General features: G+C 35.6%; 1 protein-coding gene across 3 annotated transcripts in view; it reads right to left on the minus strand.

Annotated features, from left to right (window-relative positions):
• DENND4C (DENN domain containing 4C) overlaps positions 1 to 27,174 on the minus strand; it is a 124,047-nt gene that overhangs the window by 91,204 nt on the left and 5,669 nt on the right. For 2 of the 3 annotated variants that reach the window (XM_081278218.1, XM_081278217.1), the window contains exons 2-6: positions 17,389 to 17,710; positions 11,387 to 11,639; positions 9,505 to 9,574; positions 7,177 to 7,346; positions 530 to 768 (exon numbers count right to left, since the gene is read on the minus strand). In XM_081278218.1, the coding sequence (XP_081134344.1) occupies positions 530 to 768; positions 7,177 to 7,346; positions 9,505 to 9,574; positions 11,387 to 11,639; positions 17,389 to 17,693 (1,037 nt within the window). In that variant the 5' untranslated portion in view covers positions 17,694 to 17,710. Of the gene's footprint in view, positions 1 to 529; positions 769 to 7,176; positions 7,347 to 8,881; positions 9,015 to 9,504; positions 9,575 to 11,386; positions 11,640 to 17,388; positions 17,711 to 27,174 lie in introns of those variants that run through there. The other variant, XM_081278219.1, reaches the window with a different exon arrangement.

The following is a 27,174-nucleotide window of genomic DNA, read 5'->3' on the forward strand; positions in this document are numbered from 1 at the left end:
AAGCCCTGGATTCAATCCCCCCACTGCGGGGCAAAAAGAGGAGCAACTCTATATCTATTTTTCTGCTTACAAAAGATTTCCATGAAAAGAGAACTATAAACTAAAGGAAAATTATCAACAATTCTGATGCTAAAACCCAAACTTTACATTTAACAAAACTCACCTTTACTAATTTCTACATCTGTTTAGAAAAATTTTATACTTAAAACTTAAATTGGCCACTTTAGTATAGGGGGTGCCCTTGTGTGTGTCTTGGTTATTAGAGAATGAAAAGAAAACCACAACACAATCTATAAGTTGCTTCCTTGGATACATTCTCAGAAAGATTCATATTTGGGCATTCTTAACTGTCACTCTTCAATTTTAAATTACATTCAATGACTCAGGTGAAGAAGAGAGTTATGTAAAAACTAGGGTAACTGTGACTCTCCTTCCCTTGCAATTTTGCTGCTAAAGCTGGATTAACAATGAAACATATTCATATACATTCAGTTTTTCCACCAGACTTCAATCTAATCATTATACATACTTTTCAATGGGAAGAGGATGTGGTCCAGACACAGAAAGTTTGTAGATAAACATAAGAAACTTTCTAAAAGCATCAAAAAAAGGCCAGTGTGAGAGTAAACAAATGCATTTGTTTGAATTGATGGATTTAGAGATCACTTTTCTCTCCACAGGCGTCAACAAGCCCAGCTGCATAAGCTGTTTCTCTGTTAGAAGTTCCCGAGAATATGGTTCGTAAAACTGGATGGCAGCTCCATATACCTAGAGTAACAGAATTGTTATAAGATTTGAGTTTATTTTTTTAATTAATTTCTTTTTCTCTTATGAAATAATAAATATTTGCTGGGAATGCAAATGAAAAGAAAAACATCTCACTCAAAATTCCATCCCAAAGATAACCAAATTTTGATGTAAATTCCTTTAATTTTTTTCCACTATATTATACATTCAAGCATATACAATATACAAAAGTGGACACTAACCTCTTATGTTTTCATTTTAAACCACACAGTGAAATTTTTACCTACCACTTACGCTACAGAATATACCTGAATGACCACAGTCAAGTTGCATTTGTGTTTTTTTTTTTTTTTTTTTGTACTATGGTAAAATAAACTTAACAAAATTTAACACTTCAATCATTTTTAAGTGTACAATTCAGTGGAATGAACCTTCACAGTGTTATACAACCATTACCACTGTCCACTTTCAGAATTTTTTTATCACTTCAAAGGGAAGCTGTGTATCCCTTCACAGAAATTTACAATTCCCTCACCCTCATTCCAAGTCCCTGGTAACCTCTATTCTACTTTTTGTATCTATGAATTTTCCTATTTTAACATTCTTTCCACAAGTGAAATCATATAGTGTTTGTCCTTTTTGTGTCTGGATTATTTTGCTTAGCATGTTTTCAAAGTTCTTCTATGTTGCAGCATATATCCCAGTTTTACTCCCTTTAAAGGCTGAATAATATTCTATTGTGCATGTATACCTCATTTTGTTTATCCATCCAATTACGGGAATTGGGATGTTTCTACTTTTTGACTACTGTGATTAATGCTTTTGTGAGTGCTGAAGTACAAGTTCTGAGTCCCTACTTTCAATTATTTTGGGTGTATACCTAGGAATGAAACTGTAGGACTGAATGATAATTCTATGTTTACTCTTTGGAGGAAATGCCAAACTGTTTCCACAGCAGCAGCACCATTTTATATTCCCATTAGCAAAGTTCAAGGATTCCAATTTCTTCATATCTTCAACAATACTTATTTTCTGGGGTTTTGTTTGCTTGCTTGTTTTTTTGTTTTTTTGTTTTTTTTTTTTTTTTTTTGGTAATAGGGATTAAACCCAGGGCATTCTGGCAACCACTGAACTATATCACTAGCCCTTTTTATTATTTATTTTGAAACTGGGTTTCACTAAATTGACGAGACTGGCCTCAAACCCACAATTCTCCTACCTCAGCCTCCAGAAAAGCTGGCATTACAGGTGTACACCACCACTCCTAGCCATTTTGAGATACGGTCTCATAAGTTGCCTGGGCTGGCCTCAAGCCTGAATCTTCTTGCCTCAGACTTTTGAAATATCTAGGATTACAGGCTTGTGCCAACACAGTAGATTTTATGGTTTTTAACAGCCATCCTAATGGGTGTAAAGTGTTATCTCACTATTGTTTTCATTGCATTTCCCTAATGCATAGAGATATTGAACATCTTTTATCTTACTGCCATTTGTACTTCTCTAGAGAAATATCAACTTAAGTCCTTAGGCCATTTTTAAATTGGGTTATTTAGTTTTTGTTACAGGAGGTTTTTATTTAATATATTCTGGATATAAATACCCTATCAGCTGGGAATGGAGCTCAGTGGTACAGGGACTACTTAGTATTTGCCAGGCCCGGGTTTGATCTTAGAACCATAATACAAAACAAAACAAAACAAACAACAATCTTCTCAGATATATAATTTGCAAAAATTTTCTCCCTTTTCACTCTCTTGATAGTGTTCCTAGATGGGAAAAAGTGTTATTAATTTTGTTGAAGTCCAATTTATTCACTTTTTCTTTTGCCCTAACTTTGCTTTTCATGCCATAATAGATATCACCAGCAAAACCAGTGTCATTAAGATTTTTCCCTATGCTTTCTTCTAAGAGTTTATACTTACAGTTCTCAAGTTGAGGTCTTTGATATATTTTGAGTTTTGTATATCTGTATGTGTGTATTTGTTCTATTGTTCATTTCTTTACCTTTTGTGATGCTGGGGTTTGAACCCAGGGGCTTGCACATGCTAGGCAAGGGCTTCATCACTTTAGCCTTGGGTTAAATTTTATATATCATATATGTATGCACATGTATACACACACACACACACACACACACTCTCACACACACACATCAATTACATCTACACTTTTTACAGTCCCTTTATCCCTTTATTTTCTTTTAACCTAAGGGCCCTTAGATGGTTTTAATTACTTTCTTTTCTAAGATCATTTGGTCAAGCACCTATTGGCATCTTTGTTATTAAACAAAGTACCTCTATTTTTTCACCTCTATCTACTACAATCTACCTTCTGTTTCCCTTAAAACATTTCTAATCAAGATCCCAATGACTTTCAGGGCTTAAATTTTTTTGATCTCTCTATAACAAAGTACAGCTAACATTCCTCTGTTTTGATACTATACTCTTTAGGTATTTTGGGGGCTGGGGGGAGTACCTGGGAATGAACTCAGGGGCACTCAACCACTGGGCCACATCCCCAATCCAATTTTTGGTATTTTATTAAAGACATGGTCTCACTGAGTTGCTTAGCACCTTGCTGTTGCTGAGGCTGGCTTTGAACTCATGATCCTTCTGTCTCAGCCTTCCGAGCTTCTGAGATTATAGGCATGCACCACTGTGCTTGGCTTCTTTTAGTATCTTTGTGGCCTCTTTTTTCGATTCAACACTATATTCAATTCTATTACCCAACACTTAAATACTGGCACTCCCCAAGGTTTTAATTTTATTTGAAAATTTCATCCTTTGAAGGTTTTGATGTTTTTGTTTTCTGTTTTTTTGGTACTGGGGATTGAACCCAGGGGCACTAAATCCCTAGCCCGTTTTATTTTTTCTTTTGAGATAGGGGGTGAGGCTGGCCTTCAACTTGGGATCCTCAAGCCTTACCCTCCCTGGTAGCTAAGATTACAAGTATACACTAACATACCCAACTTCAGGAATTAACAGGTGAACTAACAAAACACAAACCTTTATCTCTACTTTCTTAACTCCAAACTTCTATTTCTAAATAACATGACAATACCTGTACCTGAAAGTCCCATAGGCAACATAAAACATTTTCAAAAGTGAATTCATTGCACACACACTTTTTCCAGTGTTTCCAATCTCACTCAGTGACAGCTTATTACCCAGTCCCAAGTTACCCAGTCTTTAAGCTAAAAACTTTCAACTCCATGTTGACTCACCACATCTCAAAGTAAGCACTGCAACAATTCACAATAGCTAAACTGTGGAACCAACCTAGATGCCCTTCAATAGATGAGTGGATAAAAAAAAAAAATGTGGCATATATACATAATGGAATATTACTCAGCAATAAAATCATGGCATTTGCAAGTAAATGGTTGGAGTTAGAGAAGATAATGCTAAGTGAAATTAGCCAATCCCAAAAAACCAAATACCAAATGTTTTCTTTGATATAAGGAGGTTGATTCATAGTGGGATAGGGAGGGGAGCATGAGAGGAATAGACCAACTCTATATAGGGCAGGGGGTTTGGAGGGGAAGGGAGGGGGCATGGGATTATTAATGATGATGGAATGTGATGATCATTACTATCGAAAGTATAGGTATGAAGACACGAATTGGTGTGAATATACTGTGTATACAACCAGAGATATAAAAAATTGTGCTGTATATATGTAATAAGAATTATAATGCATTCAGCTGTCATATATAAATTTTTAAAATTTACATAAAAAAACAAGCACTGCAGTAAATACTAACTGGTCTCAGTGAGGAGTATTTTAGTGGCCATAGACCTGCTGAGTTAATAATTTGATCCATCAAAAGCTCCCCATTATAGGTGATACATCCCAGTCCATGTGACTGGCATAATGTTCTCAATTCCTATTTAATAATACAGAACTATATACAGTATGAGGCATAGGTATTATTTCATTATTTTGTACCTTTGTACATACTGTCATACTTTGGTGCTTCCTCCTGATCTATTCTTCAAAATACTGCTAAGGTATTTTGTGAATACTTTGTAAAGCATTTCTAACATCATACCCATCCCCTCCTCCAAACTAATCAGTCCTTCTCTCTATACTTCATAAATCTTATTAGTAATTGACCATGTAATCACATGGGGTACTGTGGCACATAACTATAATCCCAGAGGCTCAGGAAACTGAGGAGGAGGATCACAAAGTTCAAAGTCAACCTCAGCAACTTATGCTTGCTTTCTTTTCTTTTCTTTTCTTTTTTAAGACAAAGGTGCCTTTTTATTTTTTAGTGTCTTTATTTTTATTTATTTATTTCTTTAATGTGGTGCTTGAGGATTGAACCCAGGGCCTCACGCATGCGAGGCAAGCGCACTCCACCTCTGAGCTATAACCCCAGCCCCAGTTTTGCTTTCTTTATAAGAAAAAAAAAAAAAAAAAGCTGGAGATGTGGCTCAGTGTTGGTAAGCACCCCTGGTTCAATCCCTGGTAACAAAAAAAAAAAAAAAGAAAGAAAGCATATAATCACATTGCCTCACTTGGGCACAGAGCAATGGACTTGACCACCTATGGACCTCTGAAATCAGGAGCCCCAAATAAATGTTCCCTGCTCTAAATTATTCTTGTCAGATATTTCAGTCACAGCAACACAAAACTAAGGGTCTCACTAAATTGCTGATGCTGACCTGGAAATTGTGATCCTCCTGCCTCAGTCTCCCAAGTTAACAAGGATTACAGGCATGCACCACCTCACCCAGCCAGATAACTCTTAGGTATTTAAAGATTTTTAAATTTTCAGTTATATTAACAACTTTCAATGAGAAACATAAATGATCATTAAGCTAACAAGTTAATTTAGTTATAGGTAATGCAGTTAACACAGCACTGATCTTTATGAGAGATATTTTATCTTTAATATAAAGGTCATAAAGTTACAGCATGAGACCACATATAAATTCTGTTGATCCACATGAGTCATCTATGGTGAGAGATGTTTTTTCAATAAAATTGCTTCTGTATCAACTTTCCTAAGAAAGTTTTCAATTTCCACTGTTATCTGCTTTTTTTAATATTTATTTTTTAGTTATAGGTGGACACAATATCTTTATTTTATTTTTATGGGGTGCTGAGGATCAAATCCAGTGACTCACGCATGGTAGATGAGCACTCTACCTCTAAGCAACAACCCCAGCTGTTATCTGTTTTTTATTGGCCCGCCCCTCCCTCCCCCCCACCTCTCGTAGTACTATGGATTGAACCCAGTGGTTCTCTACCACTGAGCAATATCCCCAGCCACCTCTCCCCAAATTTTTTTTTACTTGGAAACAGGATCTTACTAAGTTGCTGAGGTTGACCTCAAACTTAATATCATCCTGCCTCAGTCTCCAGAGTCACTGGGATCACAGGCAAACACCACGGCACCCAGCCTCCTTTATTTTAATCTATCATTTTATGTCAATATTACTGATTTATGCAATACATATTTTATATAAGACAATATCCTGTTTCTTTGCTCTTCTGTCTTTGGTGTACTAGTTTTATATATAGTTTTTTAAAATATTATATATTTTATGTATTAGTTTATATATAGTTTTACTATCATAAAGGAGTTTACTTATTAATTTTTCTGCTAAAAATTCAAAGTGTACCTTTAAAGACAACTTTCCATCAACTTTGGAAAACTCTCAACCAACAGCTCTTAAAGTGTTGCCTTTTTCTTTTCTAGTCTCTCCTTTTGCAACTCATTAAATACTTACTGAACCTTCTGATTCTCTCTGCCACATCGTCAAATTCCTTTTATGTTTTACTGTTTTATTGTGCCACATTTAAAAACATCTATATTCCATATCACTTATTCTTCCTTTAGTTATGTCTGATCTGTTGTTTAATCCATTCACTAACTTTTGCTTTTAGGGCTTTTTTTTTTTTTTTTTCCTTTTTGCTGTACTGGAGACTGAACTCAGTGACACTATACCATTGAGCTACATCCCCAACCCTTCTTATTTTTTGAATGGTTTCTCCAGAAAGCCTCAGAAACTCCAGGGGTATTAGCATGGACATTACATGAGGGTACTCACATTGGGCATTATAACATACATTTAAATGTTTGTGGGGTTTTTTGTTGTTGTTGTTGTTGTTTTTTTGGTACAGGGGATTGAACTCACTTGATCACTGAGTCATATCCCCAGCCCTATTTTGTATTTTATTTAGAGACAGGGTCTCACTGAATTGCTTAGTGCCTCGCTTTTTCTGAAGCTGGCTTGAACTCTCCATCCTCCATCCTCAGCCTCCCAAGCTGCTGGGATTACAGGTGAGCCCCACTGTGTCCAGCAATTTAAATGTCATTTTGTTTAAATAATGCTAATATCCAAAGCTTACATCATATTAACCACTAGAATAAGAAACATGGACAAAATAGAGTTCATCAACAAGACAAAAATATACCTTTTCAGCTGAAGAACCTGTCAGGACAAAAGTTGAAAAAACTGGAAGTGGATATTTGGTTTGAGGATCCCAACATTCAATAGTGGCTCCCATAGGAAGGCAGAAAAGAGGTACAGATTCTGAGAGTGGAAAGGATTCATAGTCATCTTCTGGATACCTAAAAATTAAACCTTTTGGGAAAAGGAAGTAATGATGAATTTTCTTTGAAAGTCACTTTTCAATAAACTATACATAATATGTATTAACAGGATATTTTAATACCAAATTTCATGGAAATATCTATGAAATTTCAAAATCAATTTGGGGGAGGGGGGTAACTGGGAAAACTCTCAACCAACAGCTGAATCCAGGAGTACTTAACAACTAAGCCATGTACCCAGCCCTTTTTTATTTTTTATTTTGAGACAGGGTCTCACTAGGTTATTTAGGGCCTCATTAATTTGCTGAGGCTGGCCTTGAATTTAGAATCCTCTGCCTCAGCCTCCCAAGCCACTGGGATTACAGGCATGCACCACCACACCCAGCTCAAAATCAATTTTTCTCTTGCTATGACAGAAATTAAAATAAGCTAACAAATTTACCCTTTAAATTTTACCCATGGACTTATAGTAAATTATAACATGGAAATGTATTAAATATACTAGTCAAGACTTTTCAATCTTAATCACAATCGTAAATGTGTTTTTCTCTACATACATCAACACCTTGTGAAAAAAATGGTAAGAAAGTTATAGGAAAATTTACTATTTCAGTTAGTCTTCAGAAAAAAATTCAGGGAAGGTACAAGTGTTATGAAATAATGCCAAGGCAACAGAAATTATCATAGCTCCTACACTCATGAGGGAGAAGCAGTGCAAAAGGCATGCAACATGAAAAGTAAACAAAACAGAAATCCCTGACACTGAGTACAGAATATGTGAGACCCAGAAAGCAGGAGTAGGGAGCACTGAGAGAACCAAACAAAGTAGCTACATGCCATCATTAATTAGCCTCTAATTTAAAAACTTCTAAGTTAAAAATCTGAAAATCACTACCAGACTTTTGAGTTCATATCCAGTCTCCAAAACTCTGTATTCTAAAATAAATGTCCCTGATATCAAGTATCTAAATACTTTCACAGTTTCTTTCAACAATTTTTTTGGGGGGAGGGGGTACTAGAAATTGAACCCAGAGGCACTTTCCCATTGAGCTACATCCTCAGCCCTTTTTATTTTATTTTTTTATTTTGAGACACGGTCTCACTAAGTTGCTCAGGGTCTTGCTAAATTGCTGAGGCTAGCCTAAACCTTACAATCCACCTGCCTCAGCCTCCCAAGTTGCTGGTTTATAGGCATGTACCACCATACCCAGCTAGTGATTTTGTTTGTTGTTTTTTAAGTGAAACCCTCTCCCCACCAAAAAAAAAAAAAAAATTCTAGGGAATTATGTACAATCAACACATTACAACAATCATTAGCAGTTACATATTTTAAGATCACACTGAATTTTACAGTTGTTGCCTTTATTTTTATAGTATCAATTAAATTGTTTGATTCATTAGTATGAATGTTTTTATGAGGACAATCAAATTTTCAAATATGGATTTGCCTGACACCCCTGAAGTAGACTCCATTTCAAAAACTGTGCATGATCAAAAAGTAATTGGCACTGCTTCTTTTCACAAAGAAGTATTCCAGTAGTTCTTCTATTTACAACTGGAGCATACCTGTATTTTCAGTTTTTATCCCACCATACCAGTGGGATGAAGAGGTCACACTTAAATCTTTACAGCCCTTGACACTTTACTGTGCAGTAAGAATGTGGCGATAGATTTCTCAAAAACTTCATGGCAGAAAAGTTTCTCAGGCCCTCCTCTCCTCCATATAGCTGATTCTTTGCAACAAGAAAGGAAGCAAGTCCACTTTTCATGGCAAGTAACATGTGGTTTCAAATAAGACACACAAAGATAAGAGAAGGAAATATAAGAAGTAAAGATGCAGTTTGACACCTTCCTGATTGCCAAAATATAAAAGGTCAGAGAGTAAGCAGTTTCCCATTAAATTGTTAACTCTATTAGTATAGACTGAAAGCTTTAATATTTATTCCACATAATGCTTGCTATAAAAAAAAGTTTAAACTTAATTAGCATATTTTTGTGTGGGAGAGGAGCATTATCTTGTGGTACGTAATGCATTTAAGAAATTTTATATGCTAAAATTATAGGTAATTCAATTTTATGAACAGATCAATTCCACAAACTACATAAGGGGATATACTTTGTCTCTTCTAGCCAAATGCTAATGTGCACCTGTAACTATAATAATAGAGACAAATCTTCAATTCACTTACCAGCTTTATATGCTATTGCATTTGAAGCAGGCACAGACTTCTTGTAACATAGAAATACACTGGAACCCCACTGTAAAACATGAATAAGTTTTACAAAAGACAAAAAAAAAAAAAAAAAAGTGAACAGAAACTGATTTTCTTGAATCTAAAGATTCAAAATCTAAAAACTTTGGTTAGTTAGAAGAGTCAATTTAAAACCTATATTTTTAGGGAAAGGGATACAGCTCAGTGGTAGAATACATGCTTAGAATGTGTGAGGTCCTGGATTCAATACTCAATACCAATAAACAAATCTTTTTTTTTATAAATGTGTTTATTGAATAGACTAAATAGCATAAAACATAGCAAAAGCCTACAGACAAAACTAAAAAAAAAAAAAAGAGTAAAAACAGTGCAATTACAAAAAGTTTACAATTCTGCAATGATTCAGAGACTGTCTCCACTTGAAAGAGACAGCACGAAGTGAAGTAGGTATTAAAACCAAAGCTAGGCAAGACTTGGGTCAATGGATGTTATGAGGATATCACTTCCCATCTTAACTAACAGTCAAATGCACATCATTTCTGCCCATATCACATTAAGCCAATATTAATTGACCTGTAACTTTTTTTCAAAATAAATCTGACCTGAACAAAATTGACCAAACTATATTATGTACATATATATATATATATATATATATATATATGTAAAAATGAATCCCACTATATAATTATAATGCACCAAAAAAAATTAAAACTTAAAAACACCCAAAAATAATTTCTTTAAAAAATGCTAACAGTCTTAATTTTAGTATTATAAAACCATAAATCAAAGTATATGTATCCAGGAATGGTGGCACACACCTATTATTCCAGCAACTCAGGAGGCTAAGGTAAGAGGATCTCAGATATAAAGTCAGCCTTTGCAACTTAGCAAGAGCCTGTCTCAAAAATAAAAAAGGTCTGAGAGTGTAACTCAGAACATCTCTAGGTTAAATTCCCAACACCACCAAAAAAAAAAGCGGGTGGGGGGAATGTGTGCACGTCCAATTTTCTTCTTCACTTGATTCGAGTCCTTTTAAAAAACAAATATGTTGCTGGGCACAAAGGCGCATGCCTATAATCCCAGTGAATCAAGAAGCTGTGGCAGGAGGACTGCAAGTTTGAGGCCAGCCTCAGCAATTTAGCAAGATCCTGTCTCAAAATAATAAAAAAGGCTGGGAATGTAGCTCAGTGGTAAAGTGCTGCAGGGTTAAATCTCCAGTACTAAATGAATAAGTAAGTAAAATAAATTAGCCAAACCACAATGGCACACGTCTATAATCCCAGCAACTCAGGTGGCTGAGACAGGAAGACCGCAAGTATGACGACTGCAAGTACGACGCCAGTCTCAGCAACCTAGTGAGACTCTGTCCCCAAATTTATAAAAGGAGCAGGTGGGGGCAGTGGGTAGCTACGGATATTGCTCAGTGGTAGAGCATAGACAATCAGGCAGACAGATAGATAAACTCACAATATTTAAAATAAATAATGTAAAGGGATCTCTCACCCACTCTCTCTGAAATTTTTCTGTGAAGACAGGACTGAAACCCAAAAGCTAATAAAATCTCTGTATTAATGTAACACAGACAATATTAGGATTTACCCAAAAATAATCGTAAGTAAAAATCTCTGACTTAAAAGTATGCTTTTTTTTCTGGATATTAATTCTGAATTTATTCTAAATTATCTAATAAAACATTATGATTATAAATCATAAAAATTAGAGAGTTGAAAAGAATAAAAACAGAAGCATAAAAATATGAAAATAACTAGGTACACCTAACAGTAAGAAGTTCAAAAAGTATCCCTTTTGGGTTTGTTTTCAAATGAAACTTTGAAAGTGAAATGACTACTCTTACCATTCCACAATTTAAGTTTTTGTCAACTTTGCAGAAGGTATGAGGAGGGGTTTCTCCTTTGCTGGTTACAATGACACAGATATCAGTAACTGCCAAGGAATTCTGGGGTCGAATTAGAGGAGCCCTTCGATAAGTGATAAAGATTCTTTGTGAAGTAGTTGAACTATTGTTGACATTGGCACAGCGACCATAGGGCGTGGCTTGGATCACTTCACATCCTGGAATAAGTCTTTCTTTCCCTTCATATATAACTCTGCATGGCAGGGTGGAGAGAGAGAGACAAAGATAGATTTCAGGTTAATGCTGGTTTTCTTTTTTTGAAACAAACAAAAATTTGATTTCTCCTATTGTTAGTCAAATCTTATTTTCAAAATAAAACTAAGATTATTGCTTTAGGAATTATAAATCTCTGAATTATTTTTCAAAATCTAGCATTTAAGAAGTATAAATAGGATTGAACAACTTAACTTTTATCACAAGATATATGAAAAAAGGATAGCACAATTAATATTCAAAATTAATTCCTAGAAATTTTATCAAAAGTTCAGTAGTTTTCATAAAAATTTCATAATTTTTGTCAATTTTTTACCTTTAACCACTTTGACTGAAAAAAATTAAATAATGTTTTCAAGAAATTAAAAACTTATAAAACCCATGTTTATGAATAAAAAGACAATATTGGTAACACAGATGAACTTTCCAAATAGATTACAAACTCAATGTGATTCCTATATAAAGTCCCAGCTGCTTTTATTATTGTTTTGTTACTGTTTTTTCTTATAGAAAGTGAAGTCTGATCAAAAAGTTCCTATGAAAAATGTGTGAGTCCCAGTATAGTGCAAGCAATCGGAAAAAAAAACAAAGTTAGAAGATTCATACTTCTCTGCTTCAAAACTCACTATGGATCTACAGTAATCAGAACAATGTGTCACTGACAATAGGAACAGACAGATAGGTCAATGCAACCAAATGAAGAGCCCCAAATTAAGGTCTTAATATTTACAGTCCATTCATTTCAAAAAGATTGTCAAGTCAATTTAATGAGGAAAAAACAGTCTTTTCAACCAAACAGTACTGGAACAATTGGATATCTATATGTAGCAGTATGAATTTGGGCCTCTCTTCCTTAAACTACTGTATACCAAAAAAAAACTCAAAATCTGTCAACAATTACTTTTTTTCCCAAAGGGTCTCACTAATTGTCCAAGTTATCTGCAAACTTGGGATCCCTGTTGTTTAGCCTCCCATCACAGGCATGTGCCACCATGCCCAGCAGCATCAAATACTTAATTATAAGAACTAAAAATTTTAAAACTCTTAGGAAAAAACTAGGACTAAGGCTTAGTGACCCTGTGAAACCTTTGTGACAAAGCCTTCTTAAATATAACACCAAAAGCACAAGCAACAAGAAAAAGTAAAGTGAACACACATCATCAAAATTACAAATATTCAATTGCACATGGTGGCGCTACTATAATTACAGTTACTTTGGAGGCTGAGAGAGGAGGATCACAAATTCCAGAACAACCCTGGCAATTTAGTAAGACTGTGTCTCAAAATAAATTTTTTAAAAGGTCTGGGGATGTAGCTCAGAGTAGCAGACACATAGGTTCAATCCCCAGTACTACAAAAAAAAAAAAAAAAAAAAAACGTCCATTCTACAATGGATGCCATCAAGAAAGTGAAAAAACAATCCACATAATGTGAGAAAGCATTTGCGGAATTCTTTCTGAATGTATAAAGAACTTATATAACTCAATATAAAAACAATGAAATTTTAAAGGGACATATGTTCTAGGAAGGCATATGGGAACTATATTATCCTTGCAATGGTATAAAATTAAAATTATTTTAAAATAAACTGTTTTTTTAAAAGTGGACAAAAAAACAGCAGGGTATTTTTAACTGTGACTATTGTATAAAAACAAACCTTGATATCCAGAAGCACATTAAGTTTGCAACTTTCCACCCTGCTAATTTTTTAAAACTGCAGTCACCTTGGACCTTTTAAACACAAATTTTAAACTCAACCAAGCTGTGATAAGTGGAATGGTTACTGTTTATACTGTGGTATGTTTCTGATTACAGCAGACAATGCTTTCTTTTCTAGTTGTCTTTGAGAATAAAGGAAAAAAAACAAAAACAAAAAAACCTTTAGATGCAACGGTTTTGTGTAGCATCTTGTCTATCATGTTTTGTAAATACTAGAGAAGCTTTAACCAATTTGACTTAGAGATCGAACATAACTCTGCTTACAAAATTTGCTGTTAAATTCCTGCTTAAGGTGTTCTAATTTTCTGTGAGCACACTAAAAGCAAAAAATAAATGTGAATAAAATGTAAAAAAAAAAAAAAAAGTGGGCAAAAAATATCAAGACATTTGTCCAAAGAAGACATGCAATCTGAGCACAGTGGCACACACCTATAATCACTGAGACTTGGGAAGCTGAGGCAGGAGGACCACAAATTCGAGGTCACCCTCAACAACTTAGCAAGGCCCTAAGAAACTCGGGGAGACCAGTCTCAAAATAATTTTTTTAAAAGGGGCTAGGGATGTAGCTCAGTGGTAAAGCACCCTTGGGTTCAAACCTCAGTTCCAAACAAAACAAAAGATCTACAAATAACCAAAAGCACTTGAAAGATGCCCAACATATTAGCCATCAAGAAAGTGCAAATCAAAACTACAATAAAATATAACTTCACATCCAATGGTTTGGCTATAATTAAAACGACAGCCAGACATGATGGTGTACACCAATAATTCTGGCAGCTCAGAGGGCTGAGGCAGGAGGATCATAAGTTCCAGGTCAGCCTTAGCAATTTAATGAATCTCTAAGCAATTCAGCAAGATTCTATCTCAATAAAATAATAAAAAGGGCTAGGGATGTGGCTCAATGATAAAGTGCCCCTGGGTTCAATCCCTAGTACCAAAAGATAATTTAAAAATAGAAAGGGCTGGGGAGATAGCTCAGGGGTGAAACAATCTGGGTTCAATACTCAGTGGCAAAAAAAAAATGAAACATACATAAATACCAAACTGGTAATGTAACCACTAAAAAACTATTTCATATAATTTTTTAACACAGTACTCCATAAAGGCTTACTGGAGTACAGTCTATAGGAAAGGATCTTGGTTAAACAGGCTTACTATTGGCAGTAATAGTGTTGTAACCTTGAAATTACATTATATATAATAAATAAAGCAATAAGTAACATCATGTTATTGGGAACCAAGATTTTCAGGGTTTTTGTTTGTGTTTTTGGTGCTAGGGATCCAACCCAGGACCTTGTGCATGCAAGCCAAGCACTTGACCAACTGAACTATATCCCCAGCCCTAAGATTTTTGGTTTAAGAGAAACAAGGTTCAATTCAAAACAAGTTAAGAAAAAGGTCTTCAATGTTAAATTTAAATTTGGAAAACTTAGCACAGTGGTAGAACACCAATGGATTTGAGCCATAGTACTGAGGGGAGCGGGGGAACCTACTAGCAATCAATCGTTTAAAAATAAAATTAATGGTTCAGGGAAATTTAGATATGTGATGATAGTAAGGAATTAATCATTTTTAGTTGGGGTTAGATTAAAGGAAATTGAAATTTTTTTAAAAAAATCCGTAATAGAACAAAGGGGAAAATGGCATAATTATCTCTATTGACAAACAAAAGTATCTGACAAAATCCAACAGACCTTCACAATCAAAACCTCTCAGAAAACTTCTTTTTTTTTTTAATTTTTTAATATTTATTTATTTATTTATTTTAGTTATTGGCGGACACAACATCTTTGTTTGTATGTGGTGCTGAGGATCGAACCCGGGCCGCGCGCATGCCAGGCGAGCGCGCTACCGCTTGAGCCACATCTCCAGCCCAGAAAACTTCAATATGATAAATGGTATTACTTCTGAAATAATACCATTAATATCATGGTAAACAACTAAAATCTTTCCATTGAAGATGAATGAGATAATATGTCTACTTTCACCACTGAAGTTGAACACTATACTACAAGTTCTAGTCACAGTGATTAGACAAGTATCCAAACTGGGGAAGGAAAAAAAAAAAAAAAGGTAAGACTACTTGTGTTTGCAGTTGACATGATCCTATATTTATTTTATTTTGCTTTTTACTGGGAATGGAACCCAGGGACACTGAGCTATATTCCCTTGCCCTTTTTATTTTATATTTTGAGACAGGGTCTCAGTAAGTTACCCAGGTTTGCCTCAAACTTGCATTCCTCCTGTGTCATCCTTCCAAGCAGCTGAGATTACATGCGTGAGGCAGCTAGTAAAAAGTAATCAAGAAATAAAAGATATATACACTGAACCAGGCATAGTGGTGCACGCCTATAATCCCAGCAGCTCAGGAGGCTGAGACAGGAGGATGGAAAGTTCAAAGCCAGCCTCAGCAACTTAGTGGGGTCTAAGCAACTTAGTGAGGTCCTAAGCAACTTAGTGAGACCCTAAAATAAAAAGGGTGGGAAATGTGGATCAGTGTTGTTAAGCACTCTGGGTTCGATCCCTGCTACCAAAGAAAAAAAGATATGTACACTGAAACCCACAAATCATTGCCAAAAGAAATTAAAGAAAAACTAAAGTTTTCTTTAGTTTTAGTCATTTTAGTTAAGTCATTCCATGTTCTTAGGCTGGACAAGTTAATAATGTAAACATGGCGATATTCTCCAATTGATCTATAGTTCAAATGAAATCACCGTGAAAAACACATTTTGTCTAAACAGATAACCTGATCTTAAAATACTTGTCAGGATATTCTCTATTATACAAAATGTCTACTTTACTAATGGCAACTACAATGAATAAAACACCTTAATACATGACATGCATATATGGTAAAGTACTATAAATATTCTAAAACCACATCATTTTTACAGAAGAATCAATGTAGACAATTTTTTGGAAAAAGACGCCTTTATAGGCTTTCACACAAATATTCTTCACTGACTGTGAACTATATAGATTTTAAATACTTCATGACACCTGCACTCCTAAGCTGTGTTACTCTCCTCCCAGCACTAAAAGCCAAACAGCACAATTGTATTTTTCTTTTCCTTTTTTTTGTATGTGTGTGTGTGTTGTTGTTGTTCTTTTGTGTTTTGCTTTTGCTGTACTGGGCTCAAACCCAGGACTTTGTGCATGCTTGTCAAGCGTACTACCAATGAGCCACATCCCTATCCCACAAGACATGTTTTAAAGCAAGAGTGCTCCTTTGTTAATTGAGTTCAGAGCTTAATAAAACTTCAAGTAAGGTTCTTAAAAATACAGTGTCTTGGGGCTGGGGATGTGGCTCAAGCGGTAGCACGCTCGCCTGGCATGCGTGCGGCCCGGGTTCGATCCTCAGCACCACATACCAACAAAGATGTTGTGTCTGCCGAGAACTAAAAAAAAATAAATAAATATTAAAAATTCTCTCTCTCTCTCTCTCTCTCTCTCTCTCTCTCTCTCTCTCTCTCTCTCCTCTCTCACTCTCTCTTAAAAAAAATACAGTGTCTTTTATTATTTTATTCTTATTCTTTTGTGATTAATAAGCTTACAATAGAATTGAACTCATGTTTCAAGGTCTACTGCTTTCAATATTCTTGTTTTCTTTTCTTTTGCAGTACCAGGGATTAGATTCAGTAGCACCCTGTAACTGAGCTACCCCACTATCATCAGCACTTTTAATTTTTGAGACAAGATCTCACTAAATTGCCCAGATCAGGTTTGAACTTGTGATCCTCTTGCCTTGGCCTAACAAATTGCTGGCACTACACCACTGCACCTGGCTCAATATTTGAAAGAAAATTCTAACAATTCAATTGCAATGCAAACAAATTCAGTAAGGGTATTTTTTATATACACATATATATAAGTGTGTGTGTAATATATGAATATACTTGTTACTAAAGTAACAGATAATAATAAAACCATCAAGGATTTTGAATTTCTGCTACATGTACCTTAAATTAATTTTATTCCACCTCAACATAGTAAAAGAAAAGTTACCATACCCAATATCTGTAAGGGGTGGTTTATCTCTTCCTCTCTTATAACACAAGAAAAGTTCTGGACTTTTTAGACTTCCATAGTTCAAGTTTGCTTGGAGAGCTGATGGAGTGGCTTCAACACAGGTGTAACCTTCAGGTACTGTTTCCCCAGCTGATTTGATGATAATGGCAATGTCTGTAATTGGAGCTTTAGGTCCTGTTGACTTAGTATCTAAACGATTTATCTCTTGATCCAAAAGAGTAGATGTATCGGTAAGACCTGCCACAACAAAGTAGTCTGTCACTCTTGGTCCTTTGTCTTCAATCATGGCTGCTATTCTACTTCCTAAAAGAGAGGGAGAATATGCACCAATTAAATAATATACTTTATCATGACTCACTAAACATTAAAATATCTTTGAGTTAACAATAATCAGCTTCCATACTTCCCAATTAAACTGTCAGAGCTGGGCACAATGGCCCATGCCTGTAATCCTAATGACTCAGTAGGCTGAGGCAGGAAGATTGCAAGCTCAAAGCCAGCCTCAGCAACTTAGCAAGGCCCTAAGCAACTTAGCGACACCTTATCTCACTAATAAAAAATAAAAAGGGCTGAGGATGTAGCTCAGTAATAAAGTGTCCCTGAGTTCAATCCTCAATACCCGCCCTTCCAAAAAAAGAACTATCAAACTTTCAGAGATGCGTGCTTTCCCTTAAGCAAAATGCACTTAATGAACTATATTCAGAGTATTTTAAAAAGTCATATATCTGGCCTATGTTTTGCAAATATTTTTTCCAAGTCTGTGGCTTGTCTTCTCAAAAGAAGCAGATTTTTTTTTAAATATTTATTTTTTAGGTGGACATAATATCTTTTTTTTTTTTTGAGAAAGAGAGAGAGAGAGAGAGAGAGAGAGAGAGAGAGAGAGAGAGAGAGAGAGAGAATTTTTTAATATTTATTTTTTAGTTCTCGGCAGACACAACATCTTTGTATGTGGTGCTGAGGATCGAACCTGGGCCACACGCATGCCAGGCGAGCGCGCTACTGCTTGAGCCACATCCCCAGCCCGATTTTTTTTTTTTTAATAAATAGCAAATTATCAATGTGGGTCTTTTCTCTCTTTTCTTTTTGCAATTACTGAGAAATTGAATCCAGAGCTGTCCACAGTGCACTACAACTGAGCTACATCCACAATTTCATTTTGATACAGGGTCTTGCTAAGTTACCTAGTCTAGCCAGGAACTTGCAATTCTCCTGCCTCATCCTCTGACTAGATGGGATTACAAGCATGTGCCATAAGGCCAATTTTAATAATGCGTTCTTTTATGTGTGATTCAAATTATATAATCCAAGATGACAAAGGTTTTCTACTACATTTTCTTGTAAGAGTTCTATAATTTTAGGTTTCACATGTAGGTCTATAATCCATTTTTTAAAATATTTTTTAGCTGGACACAATACCTTTATTTATTTATTTTTATGTGGTGCTGAGGATCAAATCCAGCGCCTTGCACATGCTAGACAAGTGCTCTACAGCTGAGCCACAACCCCAGGCCCAGATCTATAATCCATTTTGAGTTTACTTTTGTATATGGTATAAAGTATAGCACCTTTAAGAAGTGGGGCCTGCCAGGCACAGTGGTACACATATGTAATCCCAGCTACTCAGAAGGCTGAGGATTACTGGTTGAAGATAAGCCTGCACAACTCATTAAGATCCGGTCTCCAACATAAAAAAGGATGGAATTGTAGTTCAGTGATGGAGTACCCCTGAGTTCAATCTCTAGTAACCACTTCCAAAAAAGTAAGACCTAGTGGAAGGAAGTTAGCTTACTGAGAAATTCCCTTGAAAGGAATATTGAAATACTGATCCCTTCTGTCTCTCTTTGTTTCCTGACTGTCATGAGAACAGGCCTTTTCTGCAATGATCTCCTGCCATAATGTGCTGTGCTACCACAGGCTCAATGCAACTGGACCAAATGATCATGGACTAAAACTTCTGAAACTGTAAACGAAAATAAATCTTTTTCCTAACTTGATTATCTCAGGTATTTTTGTTACAGTAATGGAAAGCTGATTAAACTCAAACATACATACCCCTTTTGTCAGATTTATCTCTAATTTAAATGCTATTATAAATGCTATTGTTTTCTTTTAAAATCAATTTCCATTCATTCCCTGCTATTATGCAAAAACGCATTTGATTTTTTTGTATTGATCAGAAACTCTAGAATTTTTTTTAGGGTGCATCATATTTTATTTATATAGACAATAATGTATGTGTGAATAGAGATAATTTTTTCCTTCTTTCTTTCCAATGTATATACCTTTTACTTCTTTTTCTTGCCTTGTCAGACAGGCTAGACCATCCAGTACATATTCAGGGAAAATGGTAACCAAAGAAGAGATATAAATGGCCATAATAAGATGCTTAAGATCATTAGTCACACAACATTATTCACAATAGCCAAGAGGTGGCACAAACATACAGTGTAAAATGTATAGAATTCTGACACATGCTACAACATGGATTAACTTTGAGAACATTATGCAAAATGAAATAAGACAGTCACAAAAATACAAACACTATATGATTCCACCTATATGAAGTAACAAAAAAGTAGAATAGAGTGATGTAAAAATTATCCTTTACTCTTTATAAAAAGGAGTCTGCATTAAAAACTTTTTATATTTCAGATTTATTAATTTTATCACATAAATATATATATATATATATATATATATAATATCCTTAGATTATTCTAAAATAAGTTTGTGAAAATGTTGATTGTAAACATTAGTGGTACACAGATTAATAACATAGTCAAATTAACTAATACATTCATCAACACTAATAGTTACCCTTTGTATATAAGGGGATAAGGGCACTTTAAAATCTGCTTATCAAATTTCAAAGAAACAATAACATATTAGTAAATATAGTCATCATGGTTACATACATCCCCAGGACTTATTAACCTTATAACTGAAAGTTTACACACTTTGACCAACATCTCCCCATTTCCATTCTCCTCTTCAGGGACTGGCAACAACCCCTGGTAATTTCATTCTGAGTTTAGATGCCACACACTTAAGTGAGATAGTAAAATATTTGTCAGTGTCTGGCTTATTTCACTTAGGGTAATGTTCTATAGGGTTTTCTTTTTGGTGTGTGTGTGTGTGTGTGTGTGTGTGTGTGTGTCTTTTTCCCCTTTCCAGAGATTGAACCCAGGGGCACTTAACCACTGAACCACATCCCCAGCCCTTTTTATTTTTATTTTGAGATATGGCCACACTAAGTAGCTTAGACCCTCTCTAAATTGCTAAAACTGGCCTTGAATTTGCAATCCTCCTGCTTCAGCCCCACCTCCCAGCCGCTGGGATTACAGACATGAACCACCACACCAAGCCCCTACAGGGTTTTCTATATTATCACAAGTGACAGGATTTCCTTGTCTTTACAGCTAAATAATATTCCATTATACTTTTTTTTTTTTTTTTTTGTAGACAGGTTTCAGTTTGAAGACCCAAGTTGGCTTCTAACTTGCAATCCTCCTGCCATAGCCTCCCAAATGCTGGGATTACAAGTACGTACTACCATGCCCAGCTACACCATATATTTTTTTAACTGACAGATAATAATTGTACATTTTCATGGGGTACAGTGTGATGTTTCAGAACATTTCTGTACTCAGTAATGACCAGCTCAGGATATTTAGGTTTATCCATCTTCTCCAACATTTATCACTTCTTTCTTTGTGAGAAGAACATTGAGCAGGGAATGGTGGCGCACACATATAATTCTAGCAGCTAAGGAGGCTAAAGCAGGAGGATCAACACAAGTTCAAAACCAGCCTCAACAACTTAGGCCCTAAGCAACTTTGTGATACCTTACCTCAAAATGGAAAATAAAAAAGGTTAGGGACATGGCTCAGGAGTTAAATGCCTCTGGGTTTAATCCCCAGTACCCACACATATACACCATTGAAAATTCTCTCTTTGGAGCTATTTTGAATCATATAATACAATATTATTGACTATAATTATCCTTTTGTGTAACCGGATACCAGAATTTATTCTTCCAGTCAAGCTGTGATTTTTTTTTTTTTTTTGAAGTGCTAGGGATTAAAGCCAGAGCTTCATCCATGCTAGGCAATCACTTTACCACTGAACTACACTCCCAGTCCCTGGGGGTGATTTTATACTCCATTCACCTATCTCTCCCAACTCCTTTTCTCCACTATACTCCTCAGCTTCTAGTAACCACTATTGTGTTCTCTAATTTTATGAATTCAGTGGTTTCTTTTTTATTCATAGTACAGTGCAAACATGAGTTATCTGTCTTTCCGTATATGACTTATATTTTTAGGGCTATCCATGTTGATGCAAGTGATAGGATTCTATTCTTTTTATGGATGAATGTTATTCCATGGTACATATATGTAAGTGTATATATCTCATACTTTCCTTATCCTTTCATCTACCATTGGACACTAAGTTATTTCCATATCTTGACTTGAAAAATGCTACAATACACTTGGGAGTACAGATATAGCTTCAAGATACTGATGTCATTTCCTTCAGATGCAGACTAGAAGAGAAATTGCTGGATCATATGATAGTTCTATTTTTTTTTTTTAAGAGAGAATGAGAGAGAGAGAGGGGGGACAGAGAGAGAGAGAGAATTTTAACATTCATTTATTTTTTCTTAGTTCTTGGCGGACACAACATCTTTGTTTGTATGTGGTGCTGAGGATCGAACCCGGGCCGCACGCGTCCCAGGCGAGCGCGCTACCGCTTGAGCCACATCCCCAGCCCCTGATAGTTCTATTTTTAATTTTCTTGGAGACTCTCCATAATGTCTTCCATAATGATTATCCCAAACTATATTCCTACCTAGGTATACAAAGTTTCTGCATTCTCTACATCCATGCCAACACTTTGTATTAACAAAAGCTTTTGAAGAAAAAATTATATGTAAAATTGGTGCTGGGGATGTGGCTCAAGAGGTAGCGTGCTCGCCTGGCAGGTGTGCGGCCCCGGGTTCGATCCTCAGCACCACATGCCAAGAAAGATGCTGTGTCCGCCGAAAACTAAAAAAATAAAATATTAAAATTCTCTCTCTCTCTCTCTCTCTCTCTCTCTCTCTCTCTCTCTCAAAAACAAAAAAAAAGAAAAAATTATATGTAAAATCAGCTTAGATATATAGTTTAATAATTAATTCACTTTCCAACTATAATGAAGATAATCTTTCATAATCAAGTTCATGTCACCTTACTAGTCGGAAAGGCATACATTCCAATAAATAAATTCATTAGCATCAAAAAAATTATTAACTTCAATTTACAATACTCAATATAGGTCACACAATTCTTCTCATGGTTATTTTTTAAACTTCAAAAATGCCTGTCTGTTCCTCAGTGTAACAAACCATGCAAAATGAATAATGGATTTTGTTTAAACCACAAAGTACAGTTTTATTAAAGTTATTTGCTACATTAAACAATTTAGAACAGGGACTTGATCATTCCTTTTAGAGAACGTTATTAAGGTCAGTTACACCAGCTGGTCAGAGAACCTAAAAAAATAGTCATTTCAGATGATATGAATTCCTCTTTCTCATCAAAAACCAAAGTAATTCTCTACTGTCATACCTACCACTGGAAATTCTGCAAAGGAGTGCTTTAGAAAAGGTTGCAACCACAAATGCCAATAGGATATAATAACCCTGTGAGCACAGGCAATCACTGCCACTAGGGTCCATCCAGTAGTTAACTGCCACATGAACTTGGAAAAAACAGAACTTCCTTTTTGTCTTTTTAAGAAAAGCCAGAAGTCAGTTTTTCTGTGTAAATCTCTAACTTTTAAAACATTAGAAAAAAGCTGGGTGAGGGGCTGGGTGGGGTTATGGCTCAGTGGTAAAGCGCTCGCCTCACACATGCAAGGCCCTGGGTTCGATACTCAGCACCATATATAAATAAATGAAATTAAGTTATTAAAAAAAAAAAAGCTGGGTGAGGTGATGCACACCTATAAATAAATCCAAGGCACTTTAGAGGCTGAGGTAGGAGAAAAACAAACTGGAGTCAAGGCGATTTAGCAAGACCTTGTCTCAAAATAAAAAATAAAAGAGCCAGGGATTTGGGGCGGGGGTTGGGGGTGGGAGGGTACATGCTTCTATGTGTGTATGGTTTTTTTTTTTTTTTCTGTCTTTCTACTAAAAAGAATCCCAGGAACAGTGTCACCCACTATCCACAAACATACTTGACACCTAGCTCTTTGTTTCTTAAAACCATTTTCCACTGAAACATACCAGAGGTCCTTAGAAAAATGACAGAACAGGGCAGGAAAGTTCAAGATACACACAGAACAACATATGCAAGGGGGAAAATCACTTTTCTTTTTTCATTTTTATTTTTGTTTTCTGGCTTTTTTGGGGAGGGGGATGCTGGGGATAGAAAATAGAGTCATGTACACTAGACAAGTGCTCTACCACTAAGCTACAATCCCAGCCTCATTTGTTATTTTTATTTATTTACTTTTCTGTAATGCTAGGGATTGAACCCAGGGCCTCAGGCATGCTCATCATGCACTTTACCACTGTACTATACTATTTTTTTTAGGTAGCCCCCAAAAAACAATAAAATGAAATAAAAGACTATTGCGGTTCTGTCAAAAGGACAAAGGAACTAGCCTAAAGAGTCTCTCACTAGTCAAACTGTGGACAATTTAGAAATGAAAATGAGTGGCAGGACCTGGGAATACTATACTCAGCAGTAGAGTGCAGGCTTACTATGTGAGGCCCCCCAACATGGGGAGAAAAAAGACAACATATTATAATCCATTATTGCCATTATTTTCCTCCTGTGTATTTGTGTGCGTGCATGTGTTGTGTTTTGGGGAAACCCAGAACCTTGTGCATGTTAGGTAAGGGCTCAACCCCTAAGCCACGTTCCCAGCCAACACTGATGTTTTTAAACTCTTGAGCCCATACTGACACAATAAAATGAATGAATGAAGGGAGGGGAGGAAGTTTTTTTTTTTAACAATAGAATGTCAACTGATAAATGTAGGTGGAATGGTAGAAAATAATCATTTTACAATCATACATTCAGATTCAATAAAAAATCATCAATGGTTATTAAAACTACTAGGCAGAAGTTTGTTGGAAAATAGGACAGTTATACAATCTCAAATTAATTCCTAAAGATACTAATAATCATAAAGAAATAAAATGTAATACCAGAGAAATAAAGCTCATATCACTAATAATTGATCAGACTTATACAATATGCCTTCTGTTGGCATGCACTATAAAGAACACAGCAGTGATACAGTATACCATCAAAAATACACTGCCTTAGCCAAGCATAGTGGGGTACACCTGTAATCCCAGCAGCTCAGGAGGCTGAGACAGGAAGAACATGAGTCCAAAGCCAGCCTCAGCAACTTAGAGAGGCACTAAGCTATTCAGTGAGATCATGTCTCTAAGTAAAATACAAAATAGGGCTGGAGATGTGACTCAGTGGTCAAATGCCCCTGAGTTCAATTCTCGGTACAAAATAATAATAATAATAATAATAATAATAATAATACATTGCCTTAGTCTAATCATGAAGGGCCAAGCAGGCAAGCCCAAATTAAGGGGGAGAATTTTGGGAAAATGTCAATATAATGAAAAGTAAAAGAAGGGGGGAGGTCTGAGGTACCCTTTTAAGCTAAAGAAGATTCAATTTGAGTACCAAAATCAGTGACAACAGGAAAATGTCCAAACGTGTGGAAATTGTTTTAAGTAAATTTGTTACTTATGAGATACCCAACTAATTGTTTGTTGTTGTTACTTTTTTGTTGTTGTTGATATAGTGGATTGTACCCAGGACCTCACACATGCTAGACAAGCACTCTACCACTGAGCTACACACATCTCAGCCCGAAACACTTGGAAATCAAACACAGTTCTAAATAATTCAGGGTTCAGAAGGAAATTACAAAATGTTTTAAACTTAAGAAAACGGAAAAGATAACATACCAGGGCTAGGATTGTGGCTCAGTGGCAGAGTGCTTTCCTAGCTCGTATGAGGCATTGGGTTCGATCCTCAGCACCATATAAAAATAAATAAAATAAAGGTATTGTGTCCATCTACAACTAAAAAAAAATTTTTAAAAAAAGGGCTGGGGATGTGGCTCAAGCGGTAGCGTGCTCGCCTGGCATGCGCGGGGCGCTAGGTTCGATCCTCAGCACCACATAAAAATAAAATAAAGATGTTGTGTCCACCGAAAACTAAAAATAAATATTAAAAAATTCTCTCTCTCTCTCTAAAAAAAAAAAAAAAGATAAACATACCAAAATTGTAAAATTCAGTTAAAGAAGTGCTTGGAGAAAACAATGTATAGCACTGAACACTTTCATCTGAAATAAAGCAAGGTCTCAAATCAATAGTCTAAACTTCATCTTAGCATGGATGACATATGCATATAATACTAGTAAATCAAAAGGCAGGAGGACCACAAGTTCAAGGCTGACCTGAGCAATCTAGCTGGTACCCAGTACTGAACCCAAGGCAATTAACCACTGCACACATCCCCAGCCCTTTTTATTTTTTATTTAAAGACAATATCCCACTAAGCTGTGGAAGGCCTTGCTAAATTGCTCAGGCTGGATTTGAACTTGCAATGCTCCTGCCTTAGCCTCCCATGCCACTGTGATTACAGGAGTGCACCACCATGCCCTATCGCAAGACTCTGTCTCAAAATCAAATTTTAAAAAAGAAAAAAAGGGCTGAGGATGTAGCTCAATGGTAGTACTTACCTAGCATTCATATGGTCCTGGGTTCAATCTCTAGAACTGAAGGAAAAAAAAAATCTTTGGGGCTAAAGCTGTGGCTCAGTGGTAGAGTGCTTTCCTAGCCATGTGTGAGGCACTGGGTTCAGTTCTCAGCACCACATATAAATAAACGAATAAAATAAAGGTCCATACATCTAAAAAAAAATTTTTTTTTAAATCTAGATTTCAACCTTAAGATAGAGGGTCGGGGCTCAGTGGTAGAGCACATGCCTACCATGTGTGAGGCACTGGATTTGATCTTCAGCACCTCATTAAAAAAATAAAAGTATTGTGTCCATCTACAACTAAAAAAAAATTTTTAAAGATTAACCTTTAAAAAAAAAAAGAAAAAGATGGGCTGGGATTGTGGCTCAGCGGTAGACCGCTCACCTAGCACGGGCAGGACCCAGATTCGATCCTAAGCATCACATAAAAATAAAGGCATTGTGTATGTCCAATCTACACCTAAAAAATAAATATTAAAAAAAAGAAAAACAAATTTGAGAAAGAATTACAGAAACAAATCCAAAGAAAACAGAAAGAAGGAAATCATAAAGGCAAGAAAAAGAAATAAAGCTATTCCGAGTCCAGCATGATTGCACATGCCTATAATCCCACTGACTCAGGAGGCTAAGGCAGGAGGATCACAAGTTCAAGGCCAGCCTGAGCAACTTAGCAAGACTCTCTCTCAAAATAAAAATTAAAAATGGCTGGAGATGTGGCTCAGTAGTAAATCACCCCAGGTTCAATCTCTGGTAACATCCACCACCAAAAAAAAGAAAAGAAAAGAAAGAAAATAAGAAAGAAAGAAAGAAAGAAAGAAAGAAAGAAAGAAAGAAAGAAAGAAAGAAAGAAAGAAAGAAAGAAAGAAATAGAAATCAACTGGAAGTAAAAATTATGTTTACTAATGTAACGGAATGCAAAGTCAATATACAAAACAATCATTTGTGCTTCTATACACCAAAAACTGGAAAAAAATTTAAATACA

This window comes from Spermophilus citellus, assembly GCF_964194105.1.
Source record: "Spermophilus citellus genome assembly, chromosome: 2".
Classification (NCBI taxonomy): Eukaryota; Metazoa; Chordata; class Mammalia; order Rodentia; family Sciuridae; genus Spermophilus; species Spermophilus citellus.